At 46.8% G+C, this 15,835-nt stretch overlaps 1 protein-coding gene across 2 annotated transcripts in view; it reads right to left on the reverse strand.

The window, feature by feature from the left end:
- The window catches only part of FYTTD1 (forty-two-three domain containing 1), a 493,848-nt gene that overhangs the window by 183,761 nt on the left and 294,252 nt on the right, over nucleotides 1–15,835 (reverse strand). For both annotated transcript variants that reach the window (XM_069617583.1, XM_069617582.1), the window contains one exon: nucleotides 9,622–9,718. In XM_069617583.1, coding sequence (XP_069473684.1) covers nucleotides 9,622–9,718 — 97 coding nt within the window. The remainder of the gene's footprint in view (nucleotides 1–9,621; nucleotides 9,719–15,835) is intronic.

The raw sequence follows: 15,835 nt of genomic DNA on the forward strand, positions 1-15,835 counted from the left end.
CAAGGAACGAACACGAGAACGTGAGGAGGAACCTACAGCCCCACAACCTGGTGGTAGGGGATGAAGAACTGGTGAGAAACAGACATCCTGAGGGCAAGTTCTCTCTCCCACATGAACCGCACCCCATGGAGGTGATCAACTCTAGTTTCTTTAAGAGGGTCGGAGAGGCCCCGTCACATGAGGGCACAGGTGAGGATGCTGGCACCCGAGGTCATGCAAGTGATGGATGGTGGTGTGGGCCCGACACTGCTGGTCCAGAGCGGGCAAGTGAAGGGCGACTAGAAGGGGGGAGGGCCCTAGAGACATCCCCAGCACGAGGGGAGAAGAATGCCCACTCCCTATGATGTGGTGGACTATGCTGTTCCCGAGTCGTGAGGGGAAAGTAGAGTACATTGCTCAGGGATTCTGTGTCGAGAAATGTTTTTCATGGTTAATGCCCGTTTGTATTAGAAAATGTTTCTATGGTTAATGTACTCATGTTGCATGTTATGCAGGAGTTTTGTCCTCAGGGAAAAGGAAGGCGTTGGTGTGTCACATTACACGCGACAGTGACGCAACTTTGCTGCGCACAGTAAATAAAAGGGGTGTTACCGCGCACCGGCGACAGTGCGTGCCCAGAGCCGAAAGCACAACACTGCATCTGCGTCACATGCAACGGGAGCGGTTGTGTCAGGAGGGCCAGGGTGGTCAGAATCACGCTAAACTATAACTGACTGCCTCTAGGCTTCACACAATTACATGCGCTTGCATTTGGGTGGGTTTTACCCATGATCACATACTGTGTTTTGAATTCGTAGATAACTGCTTCTCTGCAAGGATTGGCTTACATCATTTTCTTTCACTCATTAGGTTTGTATTTTTTTTGCAAAGGGTCTTTACTCAATTGTCACTATTTTATATTGCACTTAGACGTTGTATTGCTATAAAATGCACCATTTCATCATCTTTTAATTATACATTCATTTTGTCAGTGGTACTTGATAATGGCAATGTATTACTGTTTCAACTACCTCAAACTAATGGCATCATGAAATAGATTCACGTGATGGCGTACCAGGATCACTACCATGAGTCACTTGTCCACACTATGTGTCCGCACTTCCTCTCACGATTTTTACCTATCAAAATGGACGCCACAACCCATTGACGCCTTTCCCAACGTGGATCGCAGTCATATCGGAATCCTCACCTTCAGGGTTCACCTTGAATCTTCTCTGAAAAAATGAACTGCCGTGGAGCGAGTAGTACACACTTCTTTGCAGTGGTTTCGGTTTTAAACAAATATTTAGTGGTGAGATAGTCTACTTGGGTGCATCAAAAGACAACAATGGTTTAAGGATTCTACATTTCCAACTCAGGGAGGGGTAATCAAAATGAATATGCTTTTAAAATGTACATTATTTTTGAACGACACGATTATTGTTTTTTCAAATTCAGTATAATTCCTACATGCAGCACTTAGAAATGGTTGTATACATAGATTTGAGAGCAGAATTTTAATAATCTCTCTACTCTGTTTGATTGCTCTTGCTGGTGGTATATCAACATGTACAGCAGGGATCTGCAACTGTTGTCTCTCCAGATGTTTTGGATTAGAACTCCATCAGCCGTAGCCAACATACACAATGGGTAGGGATCATGGGGTGGTAGACTAAAACATCTTAACAGCTCCACTTTGCAGACGCCCTAGATCATCCATTTTACATATATTCACCTCCTTGAAATTGGACAAACTGGGTGAGCGTGTCGTCTTAATTGATTGCAGCTCCGTGAAATAATAGAATTAGAACTTTATGGCTTAGTGTCATGACTACACAACCTGGACACTGCATGAATGTGGCTTTGAAGTTTTAGAACTAGAAATGGGGCATAATGGCATTCTGTATTTTTTTTTAATATATTTATATTGATTTGTACATATTACAGACACCATTAAACATTCCTATCCCCGATCCCCCTTCCCCCTTTCTCCCCCAGAAAGGTCCATCAGTTCCGTTACCCTTATGTTTCCATCTGCCTTTAGTTGAACAAGTCTAGAATCCGTATTTTATGTGGGCACCATTTCTCCATATAGTCTCCTTGTAGGATTTCCAAGATCCCGCCCCAATCTTCTCTGAATTTGTGGACTTCCCCCTGGATAATATACGTTATGCATTCCATGGCTAGATGCGACCAGATCCTGCGTGTCCAGTCAATTGCCAGGGGTGGATGTTTCTGCTTCAATTTTTGTGCTATTTCCAGCCACACTGCTATCAGCAGTCCCATGAAGTTGCATTTTTGTGTCGTGTTTAAAGTTTTCTCTTTTAGGTCCCACAGTCCACAAAGCCACACTTCTCCTAGGTCCCCCCTGTCCGGAAACATCGATTTCATTGGAGTTTTAATTTCTGTCCAGTAATGTTGCAAAGCCGGACAGTCCCACCATGTGTGCCTCCAGTCACCCACCCCTCTGCCTTCTCTCCAACATAGATTTGGTGAGTTCGGGAATATCGTTTGGAGTCTTTCTGGCCACTGTATGAATATTTTCATCCACATTTCTTTAGTCTGTATCGCTCTCATAAATGTATGCATCGCCCCCCAGATGTATTCCCATCTCTCTTTTGCTGGAGTGGTTTTTAAAATGTCTTCCCACCTTTTTATGTATTGCCATTTTACCTCCTCTGAGGAGGCGTTTAAGAACTTGTATGTGCTTGAGACAAACATTTTTGCTCACGTGACACATGTATGATTTGAATGGGGTCAGCTCCCTTGTCACCGCTTCCTTAATTCTGGGGGTATTCCACCAATGATACAGCTGATCATATCTGTATTTATCGGACGGATTTAGGTTTAATAGCTGTGTGCATTCCCTTGAAGGTGTTGATCTGTTGCGCCTGGTACATATCTCCAACCATTTTGCATCCTGCCTCCTCCCACCTCTGGTATGCCCCTTTTTCTAACCCTGGTGGGAATTCTGGATTTCTAAAGAGTGGCATGAATGGGGCTGGATCTTTAGTTAATGTTCCTTTCTGTGTTGCCTTGTCCCAAATGCTTAACGTCGCTCTCATAATTTCACTAATTCGGACATTGCAGTGCCTTCATTGTTTCCCTAGCCTGAGAAGGTGTCTGGTGGGGGTTGTCCCTACTGCCCTGTCTTGTGCCACCCAAATTTCTTGCGAGTTATCCAGTATCCATTCCTTTAGTACCCATAATTGCGCCGCTTCGTAATATTTTTGAAAGTGTGGGAGGGCGCAGCCTCCTCTTCTCGGTGCGGTAAGGACCGCTGTTGATACTCTTGGGGTCTTATTCTGCCATATGTACGCCAATATCGCTTTTGTCAAGGATTTGAAGAAGGTTGATGGGACTCCGATAGGTAGGGCCTGAAAGAGATACATGAGTTTAGGTAAAAGGGTCATCTTGACCACGGTAATCCTGCCCCACCACGTTATTGACAGCGGGTTCCATTTCCATAGGTCCCGTTTGATTTTATCCAGAAGTTGGGGGTAATTTTGAGCATATGCCGTGTTCAATCTTCCCGTCAGTGTGAGCCCGATATATTTAACCCCTCTCTTCGCCACCCTCAGCTGTAGCATGGATGCTACCTCTTGGATTTGTGCGTCATCTCCCGCCAGTATCAGGACTTACGACTTTTGCCTGTTTATTTTCTCCTGCAAGAGGTTTGGGAGGGAATTCTCAGGGTCTCCCAGAGACACAAGCATATCACCCGCATACACAGCGATTTTATGAGACTGCCCCGCCAGATCTATACCTTTAATGGTCGGATTGCTTCTTATTCGTGACAGCAAGGGCTCCAGGAATATCGCAAATAGAAGTGGGGATAGTGGGCACCCCTGTTTGGTTCCCCTCTCGATCTGTGTTTTCTCTGATAATTCCCCATTCACTGCTATTCGTATTATTGGGGAGTTACAGTTTGCCTGTGTCATGCTTATAAAGGATTCCCCCATTCCCATCTGTCACAATATGTGGAAGAGGAACGACCACTCGACGCGATCAAACGTTTTTCTGCGTCGAGTGCCAATGCTATGGCTGGGGTCTGGTTTATTCCTATTTTTTCACCAAGTGGAACACTCTTCTGAGGTCATCCTGTGTCTGCCTGTTCGGAACAAATCCTGACTGATCTTGATGGATACGTTTCAGGAGGTGAGGTGCCAGCCTTTTTGCCAGAATCTTGGTGTGTAACTTTGCGTCCAAGTTGATTAGGACGGTATGAGCCAGGGAGCTGTGGATCCTTCGCTGGTTTGTGGAAGACCACAATTTTAGCCTCATTCATTGTTTGAGTAACATTGCCTCTCTCTTTGAATGAGTTAAGATCTGTTAGGATTGGGGCTACTACGTCGGTATACCTCTTATAGAATTGTGCTGTATAGCCGTCCGGTCCCGGGGCTTTGTTTCTTAGGAGGTCCCTAATCGCTGATTTCACCTCTGATTTTTTTTTATCTATATCTAGTTGCAGCCTCTCCTCTTCTGATCTTTTGGGGAGGGGAGTTTCTTCCAGATAGGATCTCTGATTTGCCTCGTCTGGATTATCTGAGTATAGGTTCTGGTAATATTGCCTAAAGATGTCCCCTATTTTTGACGTTTGTGTCTTCATTTGTCCATTCTCATCTATTGGTGCCTTTACGGTCTGGCTCTGCTTCTTCCCTCTAAGTTGTCTCACTAGGAGTTTATCTGCTTTGTTTGCCTTTATGTAATACCAGTGTTTCATGTATAGTAGGTCTCTCTGCCCTTTTGGTGCAGAGGGATTCCAGCTGTCCCTGGACATGTCTCAAGGCCCTATGCAGTTTGATCATTGGTTTCTGGGCCAGTTCTGCCTGGATTGCGTTTGTTAGATTCTAGCTCCCATCCCCCCCCCCATTTGCTATTCAGTTTTGCCTTTTGTGCCCTTAATGCTATCAGATGTCCCCCTGTTACTGCCTTGAATGATTCCCACTGAATTTCTTTGGAAATTTCTGGGATGTTATTAGTGAGCTATTCTACCATATGTTCCCTGAGGGTGTTCCGGAGAACTGGGTCCCAAATGATTTCCTCAGGGAGTCTCCACTTCCAAAGCCCTGAGTGTTTTTGTGGTGTCATTAGGTCTGCCGACAGAGGGGCATGATCTGATAATGTGATGGAGCTGATCTCTGCTTGTTGTATCCTTCCCAGAAGGCTCGTTGACACCCAACGATAATCTATCCTCGACACAGTGTTGTGGACATTTGAGAAGTACATGAAGCCATTTTAAGTAGGATACAAGCGCCTCCATACATCCTCCAGCGCTAAATTATTTATCTTCCGTCAGTGATTCTTGGATGGGGTTCCCAGACCATGTTGTCGGGCGCCTGACCTATCTATGTTAGGGTCCCAGGCTATATTCAGGTCTCCTCCCAATACTATCTCCCCTACTGCATATTGCTCTAATTTGTCGTGTGTCCTTTCGAAACCCTTCCTGTCCAGTATTTGGGGCTTACAGTTCCACTTTCGTACAGGGGTTTTCCTCTATTTCCACCTTCACAAAAATATTTGACCGTTTGTCTGCTTCTGTATGTAGTATCTGCGCATTTACTGTATTTCTAATGGCAATCATCACCCCCGCTCTTTTCTTGAGCATTGGCTTGTAGAATTTGATTATACCCTTTCAGTCTAATCTTGCCTCTATCCTGTGCTTTTATATGGGTTTCTTGTAGCATTATAATTTCGTGTTTCCCTTGCCTTCCTTCTTTTGACCGGGGAGTTCAAGCCCATAACATTGTACGTTAGTATTCTAAGCCCCATCCCACTTTGGGTTGTTGGATTCTTAATTGGAGTTCTCTATTTGACGGTGGGTATATGTGGTCCTTTCCATTACCCTCCCCCCTTCCAACTCTGCCTCCCCAACTTGCGAGGCTCCCGTTCCCCCCTCCCCCATAACTGCCCTGAGGAGGGCTGTGGTTCCTATGATCGCTCAGGCGTGTGGCCTTCCGCGCCATGCCCTCTATCACCTCAGGGATAACTTTTAGAGTGTCCTAAAACCCTATTTGATTCTAACTTACGTCCCGGGCACCTGGTTTGTGTGACTATCTCGCTCTCCTCTTGATTGTGATCGGTCGGGATGGAGGATCTCCACTGGGCCGGGATCCCCCTCTGTTGGGAATCTTCCATTCGCCGCTGGAACCCTACTTCTTTGTCTGTAGCCTTTGTTCTTCTTTCATTAGTCTTCCAGCCCCATGCTGATGTCCTCTGGGTCGCTCTGTCCCTGTCTCGGTCTTGGTGATCACGCTCTTGATCTTGTAAGCCCAATATTTGCACAAAATGCGAAGGTGTTCTGCATTGCTTCCCTTCGCATGCGAACAGAAGTCCAAACTGGAATGTCCATTTGTATCTAATTTGTTTTGTTGCTAGCTCTTTCACTACCGGGTCCATATCTCTACATTTCAGTAATGTTGATTGAGCTAGGTCCTAGTATAGCTGGATGTCTTGTCCGTTCGTACGGATGTGTTCCATTGTTCTCGCTCGTCTCAGGATCTGCTCTTTTTGGGGGGGAATGATGTGAGCGTCATAAGGTCGTGCACCTGGTTCTCACGTTCTCTTTGGACCCACTCTATGTACCCTGTCTATTGGAACCTCTTCGTCCTTCTTTGCGTCCAGGATTTCTTTAAAGACTTGCTGGACTGCCTCCTTTCTCATCAATCGACGCCACCATATTTTTAATCCTTATGTTTGACCTCCTTGAGCGATTTTCCAGGTCTTCGCTTTGTACTTCAAGATGTGTTAGGCATATGTGTTCCTGGGTCTCTGCGTGTTGTTGCATTTCTTCCAAATTTTGCACTACCCTCTCCAGAGTATCTGCTCTCTTGCCTATATTTGTTACTTCCGTTCTTAGCTCTTGTATGGCCGCCTTCATTTCGCCTTTCCTTGTCTCAAATTGGGTTTGCACTGTGGTCATGAATTGTGCTTGCAGTTCCCCGAACCATTCCTTCATGTCCTCTTTTGTCACCATCTCAGTGGGTGGCTTCTCAATGTCTGTATTGGCAGTATGGAGCTCTTGTGTTTTCTTTTTCCTCTGTATCGTGTGGTCTGCCCCCCCACAGTTGTGGCAAATTTTGATCAAGCTTCCCTTTGGGTGTCTGCTGGCCCGCTTGCGCCTGCTTCCCCCGTCCCCCTAGACTTGGGCATAAGTGAGGCTGGATCTTTGTGTACTCTGCCGGCCAGTCGTTCTTGCCTTGCTACTTTTGTTCTGGTGTGGTCAGTTCTCCATGAGGTCCCGGGTGTGTGGTATCCCTTGGCTCCCTTATATCGTCCCCGAATCTCAACCCAGCGTTCGTATTTCCGGGGTATCAGGGGTTGGGGGGATGGGAGGTTCTGTGCTCGTTGCTCCGGTTCCTGCTGTACAATCCGCCTGTTCTCCCCTTCGTCGCCCCCGGGTTAAGCTCTATAACCCTCTGCCGGAGGTTGTCCATCTCTATGTTCCGGTCTCTCCCCCGTTGCCTCACTTTGCTGAAAGTGGTGCTCCTCTGATCAGTCTTGGTATTTTTTGTGTGCACCCTTATTGTCTCCATCTCCTGCTCATGTGTATATCTTGTGAGCTGCCTTTTCCTCTTAGTCCACTCTAATAGTAGTCAGAAGCCAGAAACAGGAGAGCCAACTGTCAGTGCTGCCCCCCCCCCCCCCATGTGCCCCTCTGCCCGTGTATGGCTTACTGGGTTTTCTTGCCACGCTTTCCTTGTGGGGCCGTCTGTGCAGCCTTCGCCAGTTACTCCTGATGGGGGAGGTGGTGGAGCCCACCTCTCACTCCGGCTCTGAAGCGTCTTCTCTGGATCGTCCGATTCTCCTTCGCTTGGTCGTCTGTCTCCAGGGGGGGTGTGGGGGGGAGGGGGGCTATCCCAATCCTCCCCGCAGCCGTCGGCGTGTCCTCTGTTCTCCTTGGGCTTAGCTCCGTCGTTTCTCACCCGACATTTCCTCTGTCTGCGTGCTTTCGGGAGATCCTCTGCTTGGCTGGCCGTCCTCTGTTCTCCTCGGGTCCCTTCTCTGTCTTCTCTGCTGACGTTGCTTCTCTCGTTTGTGCGTTTCGGGGAAATCCCCCCCGCCTGGGTGGCCGTACGAGCCCCGCTCAATGTTCGTTCGGCGCTCTGCGCCGTCTGTTGGTGTATAGGCCAGTTGGGGGAGGGGAGTACACCACACTCTCCGGCTCTGCAGTGTCCGCTCTGTGTTCTCCGATTCTCCTTCACGCAGTCACCTGTGTCTCCGGATGCATCCGCTCGCCGGGTCTGGTGTTCCATTGCCTTGCTTCAGTAGGTTTTGCAGCCCCTCTGTCCTGCGTGTGCCAATAAACTGTTCCGACAGAGTCTGTCAGTGTGTGTACGGCGGTTCGGGAAGGACCTCCAGGGGGGATCCGTTGGGGAGCTTCCTGGTCTCGTTCTTGCCCCTGGCACAGTCTGTAGCTCCAAATCGTGTTAGTTCTGTGTCCCCCGATCCGCTGCTGCTTTGCTGGAATGAGGAATTTGCTTTATTGCCCGTCTTTACTGGTGTAGCCTGGGAGAGTGAGCGGAGCCGCCTCAGGCACGTCGTCTCCTCTCCGCCGCCATTTTGGAATCCTCAGCATTCTGTATTTTGACAATCATAAGGGGTTAATGGCATGGCTGAACAACTGAACAGGATTTATATAAACCAACAACTGAACGCGAGAGGTTTTGAACATTCTTGTACTTTAATATGCATGTAACTTATCTGAAATTATTCGTAAGAGCCTTTATGTCAAATTATGTACAGACAGTTTTGTACTACTGCATTCTTCCTACGAACACAAAATGCTCAGTCCTAAAGGGGAAACAAATGCAAAAACCATGAACTAGACCTCCATCAAGTGCTTAAAGCAGTTAAGAACTCCATGGTAACCGGTTTAAATTCTACGGAGACATCCAAGCATACCAGTATCCCCAAATCCCCTTCACCGAGCATGTTTAGACCCTTCCTCTGGAGTGATATAGGCGCTTTCAATTATGCATATCTAAATAAACAAATTTAAAGTCGCAGAAAACCAGCATTAGACCAAACCCATCTAATATGCCCATTTCCCGCCCCACTAAAACAGCCTAAAACCCATCTAAGGCTCGGGCCTGCCAGTCCTCAAGTAGTCCAAGGTCCTTCAATTACTTTAGGCTTTTTGAAATTCAGCCTTTTTGCTGGCCAATAATGTTCATACTTCGGACGTTGACAAAGAATGGATAATATTGATACCTGTGCGTTGTGCCCCCAAGCCACCAACTTTTCAGAACACTACCAACCATGAGCAGGTTTCGGCTGGGCAGCCTCTTGCTGGGTTTCTTGGCTTATTCAACCAACATGGGTGTGAAAATCTGTAAATCAGAGGTGAGGGTGGATAACTCATGCAAGACAGTCTCACCAACTCAGGATCCCTGCCATCTAACAAAGTTACCGGTAGTTCTCCAAGACTGCTGGAGCAAAATCTTGCTTTTTTCATTTTTATAAGCAATAGAGTGATTCTCTAAATATCAGAACCATAGCTAAAACTTCCCATTACCTATGAAGGGATTTCATGTCTCCAGAAATCTCATGTGTGGCATGAAATGCAAAGTCCAACATAAAATAAAGATACTGCTGCAATGTTAGTCAAACGAAGGACTCAGTAAAACTCTGGATACGCACCTTTAGGCCCCTTCTGGTTAGAAACGTTGCTTGCCGGCTGTCACTCTCCTCATCAAAGTCATAGCCATTGTAGGACACATTGCTTGATAAATTTTCCCTTTAACGAAGAAGAGGAAAAATAAGATTAATATTTCTATATTAACAATGGCCTGCAGAGTGAAAGTGCACAAAGCATGCAGACAGGACAGGCACTAATTACACACCACTAAGCTGAGCTAGTCATTACAGCTGGGACACGTGAGAAATCTTTAGGAAGAGGGGCAATGGGCGATGAAGTGCAATGATTTTAAAATGACATGCAGGCCAAATGGTGTCTAGTAATTCTATAAGGGCTAATGTTTCTTGCGAGTACTCCAAGTAACGTCCAAAAACTGTGGCAAAACTGGAGGTTGGCATTGGACAGCACTAATCTTCTGTAGCATTCAAATGTAGAAGCATACATTTATTGGAAAGTTATGTACAACCAGTTTGCCTTGGTTGTTACACCTCACAAATAGTGCAGAACTATTTTGCCCTTTTATTTTTTGGGTGGAAATATAGGCGCATGATAAACAAATCAACCATATAATCTTCCGAGTCCCTTAATCCTTACTTTGGTCTTCCTCACCTTAACTCAGTTTTCCATTTTTGAGCTTCTACTTAAGAGTTCAATATCACCTGAATAAGCTACAAAGGGCTCAGCAGCTGTCTTCGGACATGGCGAGACTGGGCCTGCACGACATCCTCCCATTTTTTTCTTTTTGTTCTCAGTCAGCCATTACTCTTTGGGGACATTTATTTTCGATGGCATTCGTGTGAGCACCTCTGAGGTACATCTGCCTGGTTTCCCTTTGCGGGCAACATTTGTGAATCCAGTTTGGAGGAAGCCTTTACACAAGAGCTTATGCTTGCTCTTGCAAGCACATGGGACTGTGGGACCCCCTCATTACCTGGGTGTACTGGTATCTTTTCTATGGGGTTTGTGAAAAGGTCAGAAAAAGGTACAATTTGCATCTTGGCCTCAAGGTCTTCCTCAGCTGGGAACCCACATCATGGAAGCTTCTTAGATTGACTTTATAAATGAGCTTGTGTAAGCCAGGTGTGTCTGCTGGGGCCCTTCAACATTCCAGTGCATTTGGCGTATGTTAAGTTAAGAACGGCCTTCTGGTAACTGGTTGCCATAGTCACTAGGACCTCAAATGCAAGAAATGTGCTCTGCTCATTCTGCAACCTGGTGTGTGTGTTTTTATACTGGGCTCTCAAACTGCCCACTGTCTCTCCCTCAATATTCTGCCTAGCATAAGGTCCAATTGTCATTGTCTTGAGATTAACGTACCTTCTCCAGAAACCAGTTTGGCAAGATTGTATTAAAATGTACCACAGCCATTCGTGGGCTTGGTATAACTGCTTAGAGTGCTTTTGCCCTTCTTTTCTTGCTCCCAGCTATATTAGACTAGAGTCTTCCTATGGTTCGGTTCTACGAGGAGCTTAAACGCCCAGAAAATGCTACATAAGTCTAGCCCATGAAGAGGTCCCTGATCAAGCAAATTCAATCCTCCGTTAGGGCTGTTATTACAGCAACACAAACAAAGCCAACAGCGGGCGCCATAATGATCTGAAGTCCTTGCTTGCCTCCTAATTTCTATAGGGAGGAAAACATTTGGTCCAGTGCAGATTCAGAATGGCCCTCAGGGAATAGAATTAATGCATCACTGAAACTGGATGGCACTGCACTCCCATTTGTCTAGGCATTACAAGAATCTGGGATTAGTTTGAAAGTTCCATTTTGTGGGATGCTCCATTCCTGCCACGAGAAGCCTCCTGTTGGCAGCCGTAGGTGATATTGCTCACGTTGGGGGAACAGAGAGCGTCCCTCTCAAAATGGAGGCTGTTAGGGAGAATTCTCATTCTATGGCTAATTTCCCTTACCTATAGAGTCCCCCAGCAGCTTTGCTGGATTTGAAGGGTTTGTTTTTTACCTGCTAAAAGTGAGACTTTTTCCCACTCTTAGGCACTTTTGCTATGTGTGTTCTAGGCTATTTTTGTGTTTAATGCCTATGGGATTTTCTCTCCCCCATAGGAACCATCTTTATTCACATGTGTTACACAGCACCCTCAGTGCAGTGACACAGGGGTGTCGTAGCGACCCTCAAACAGACTTCATACCCTGGGACCGACTACTGTCTCCCTGGGCATGTAAAGTCCCCACTGACTACTAGTCAAATCTTATGAACCTAACCAGTACAACCCATCTTACTATGGAGGTACTGTCAAGGGTTAATAGTTTTTTTCCCTTCGGTTCATCTTCAAGGGGGTACCGTAAAGTCCCTTTCTCTAAAGTTTCTGGCTGGTGGCAGTGGTTACTACCGTAAATATTCGACCACAAATATTTTCCTATGGGATTTTCCCATTGTTCGAGGCTACCACTTTCTGACAGCCTCTAAAATACCGCCGGTTTATTTTATTATTAACTTTAATCCGGTAGGTTTTATTTGCCAGAACTTTAATATAAATTCTTTCTCGTGTCTTACTCTAAACTCCTAACCCAGGTCGGGGATCCTTTGTTCGTCTTTTTGGCGGGCTTCTGCCAGGAAGCCCTCCTTTCGGCGCCACCGAGTCTGGGGGGGGTCCATTGTGTGGAAGGGGGAGTAGGCCCCCTGGACAGGGTTGCCTCCGCAACCCATGTCGCACTCTATCCTGATAGGCTGGAGGGTCACCCGCCAAGATGACCACTCCACTGTGTGAGTGACAGCTAGGCTGTAAGATTGGGGTTCTGTTTGCATAAAAGCAGGGTCCTGCCGACTGGAAGAGCAAAGCGTTGCCACTGGAACTACGGAACCGAAGGGGAGAGAAGCCACAGACATCTTCAGCACTTGCACCACCGGTGAAGCGCTGCTGCAGCGTCTCACCACTTTTCATCCACACGACGAGAGGAGATCTTCGCAATAGCCTTCTTCTCTTGAGCTGGTGGGACCAACCAGTTCACCAATCGCTTCCTCGGAACTGCTTTGGTCGAATCGCCAGTGCCCAGCACTTGGAGGCCGGATAGCCAGGCAGCCATCCACCCGAACCGTGATTTAAAGGAGCGTACCTTTTTTCGGTGGGCAGCACCGCGGCTGGTTTCATCCCTGGGTAGTGCAGTAACTTTAACCTTCCTCCACAACGAGAGCCTCTCTTCCTTTGCCGGATCCCCCGAACTGCAGGAACAACTGCCACCGCAGGAGCCACTTTATTCAAAGGTACTTTGTTCCGCCAGGCCTCCCTTTCTGCACAGTAGCCCTAAAGGTGTTTTAAATCCTTTATCTTCTTGTCGGGCTGGCCGCCCTTTCGTCTAACATTGTTTTTCACCTTGCATCTACCTTTTCAATATTCGTTAACCAAAGACTTGACTGCAGCTACAAGAACATTTTTGCTCCTAAACTCTTGGTCCTGTACCACAGACTCTGGTTCAGGCCTATTGACTCTGGCTGATTTGTTAGATCTGCTCTCACTATATTGATTCTCAATGAGAAATGTGTTGATGCACCTGAATCTGCTAAACCCCTCTTCCTTCCTACTGTTTTAACTTGTGAAGTGCCATTTTGCTCAGTTTTCAATTACTTATCTTTCTGCTAAAGTATAACTGTGCATTACTTGTTCACAAAACTTCAAGGAAGTGTTGATAGGGGGTGTCTGTAGATATTTCGTTTTAACTTGTGCTTTCCCTCCCTTTCACTAAATTGCTAGAGTGCCATTTGTAGTTGGTTTTCACCGTGCCGTTTTGCTCAGTTTTCACTCTACCGCAAACTTGTCTACAATTGATTAGGGAGTTGTATATACTTTCCTTGACTAAACTTAACTTGCTTGATCAACTGTGATTTATGTGTTGAACTAGATGTGTATAAAATAAATCTATATATTCTCTTTTTGATACAAAACCTTGGTCAGTGTTTCCTTGTGCCATAGTGCTGGGATACCTATTGTGTAAACCCTGAATACTGCTCATCTCCCTCTTGAGATAAGTCTGACTGCTTAGCCACAGCTACCAACTAAATCTTTGCGGTACAGACTGATACCAAAGGGGATTTTCCTTGCTCATACTTGTAGTCTTAATCTTCTGTAGTGCTCCCTAAGGGAACTGCATAGGATTCTGCCTAACAGAGGCTGTGACATTTAGCACTGGAGTGCCAACCTCACTTCCTGAGTGCAGCTACATGCTGCAGTGATTGGCTGTTTGCTCACCCATAAGCTGGCCAATCAGGAGCCGGCAGCAAACGCCTGCCCCCACCAAAGGCCCACGCTCAGGGCCCCTGTCCATGGCGACCGAGTGACCGTGGCCCTTGTCCCCGTTCATTCAAAAAGTAAATCGCGCCATCCCCTTACACCTTGCTCCCAAGGCATCATCATCAATCGGAAGTTCTAACAGTCCCCTGGTACCGAGCTTTTGCATTACTGCTTTGTCTCCACCGAGTGCTCCCTCCTTGATGACTGGGTACCAGTTGCAACTCCTACCTGCCCTCTGGTAACCTTGCCTGCACTCCAAAGTGCACCTCCCTGTACCTGGTGGCACGCGCACCAATGTTAACTGCCTCTGCTACCTGTCCTCCACTGCCGCATACAAACCGCACGTACACTTACTTTCTACACTGCAAAGACTTAAAACACTCTGTACGTGCCTTACTGCATCTATGCTAAATGACTCCTGTACAGCTCGCACCTTTCAGATAGGCATGTTCTGTCAATCTCCACATTCCGGGTATCCCCAGTGCTTTATTGTGCCCCCATTTTCCCCCCAGCAACGTTGCAGCATAAAGCTGCAATACTACGTTGATGCAAAAGTAGCATCACCACTACCTTCTGCATGAGCTACTACGCCTCAACTACAACTTTCTGTACCACACGGCGTAGTATGCATGCTAAATGTACCAGGTTCCTGCCAGCCTTTGTCTTCTGTATTCACTGTCCAAGTCTTTTAGCCATTGTATGAACCCAGTTTGACTTTTGCACCAGATATTGATGCTAGCCCTTTATATGATTTATGTACCCTGAATCTGTGTACCTGATTGATTCATGCACAGAAATTGTGCTTTTGCCCGACCTAAGCACCTAGAAATTATTTATTGATCTAGGCAGGATAGATTTTGTGCCTAGTCTTCCTTCTACTTAGCACATCTGCTGAAGATGTCTACAACCCAGTTAGATCGCCCTCCCTACCACGGTCAACAAAAATTGCAAATGGCTATTGCACTCCCCAAGCCACTCGATATTCCTCCAACTCACTTCCTACCTAAGACACCCCCTTTTTGCGCTCGCATTCCTCAGTAGGGGTCCACCCATGAACATCACTGCAATCAGCATGCGCCCTGCCGTGCCCCCTGTGCTACATCTCTGAGGAACAAACGACTATCAGGGCATACCCACCGCCACCCCAAAGAGACCCAGCAACACTCCCCCCCTAAACCCCCCATCAGCGCTAGACGTATACACCTTCACAGACACCAGACACCCCCCCCCCCACCTCCTCAAGCCACCTAAAAGCTGAGGTCACAGAAACCGCTCTAGACCAAACCCTCATATAAAAAACAACCATAAAAGAACTGAAAACTCACCTAACAAGGGTACCAATTGACTCGACTCCCTGATAGACCTGAAACAAACTCCTATCAAGGTTAGATTGCTCCAAGTCCACGCACTAGACATTGCAGACCTCATTACAACAAATACGCTGGACATCCTTGCCATCACGGAAACCTGGCTCCATGCAGCCGCGGGACCAGCCATTTCCCTAGCCATCCCAGAAGGCTATATTACAGGAAAGATAGAATTGCAACTAAGGAAGTAGGAGGAGCAGCAGCTCTCATTGCAAAAAACTCCTTTGATCTTAGGATTTCGGCAGAACACTCATTCCCATCAGGAGAAGCAATTACCTTGAAAATGGCCCTTGCACACATCTGCACCCTTACACTGCACGGTTAGCCCCAACTCAAAACCTTTATCGAAGATCATCATTATGGGCGACTTTAACCTTGGCCTGAATGATCCACTGGATTCTCAGGCACACTGCCTTGCCAACTCAATGACAGCCCAAGGGTTAACACATCGCAAAACTAACGCAACCCATGAAAAGGGACGCACCTTAGACTGGCTTGCAGACCTTAATTGTGCCACAAACATCCGTGGCAATACCCGGTGTCTGTGGTCTGACCAAAACATCATCCTCTTTCCAACGGCTATAACCACTAAACTGGCTAGACCT

Source organism: Ambystoma mexicanum, chromosome 10 (assembly GCF_040938575.1).
Source record: "Ambystoma mexicanum isolate Mex_15411 chromosome 10, UKY_AmexF1_1, whole genome shotgun sequence".
NCBI lineage: Eukaryota > Metazoa > Chordata > Amphibia > Caudata > Ambystomatidae > Ambystoma > Ambystoma mexicanum.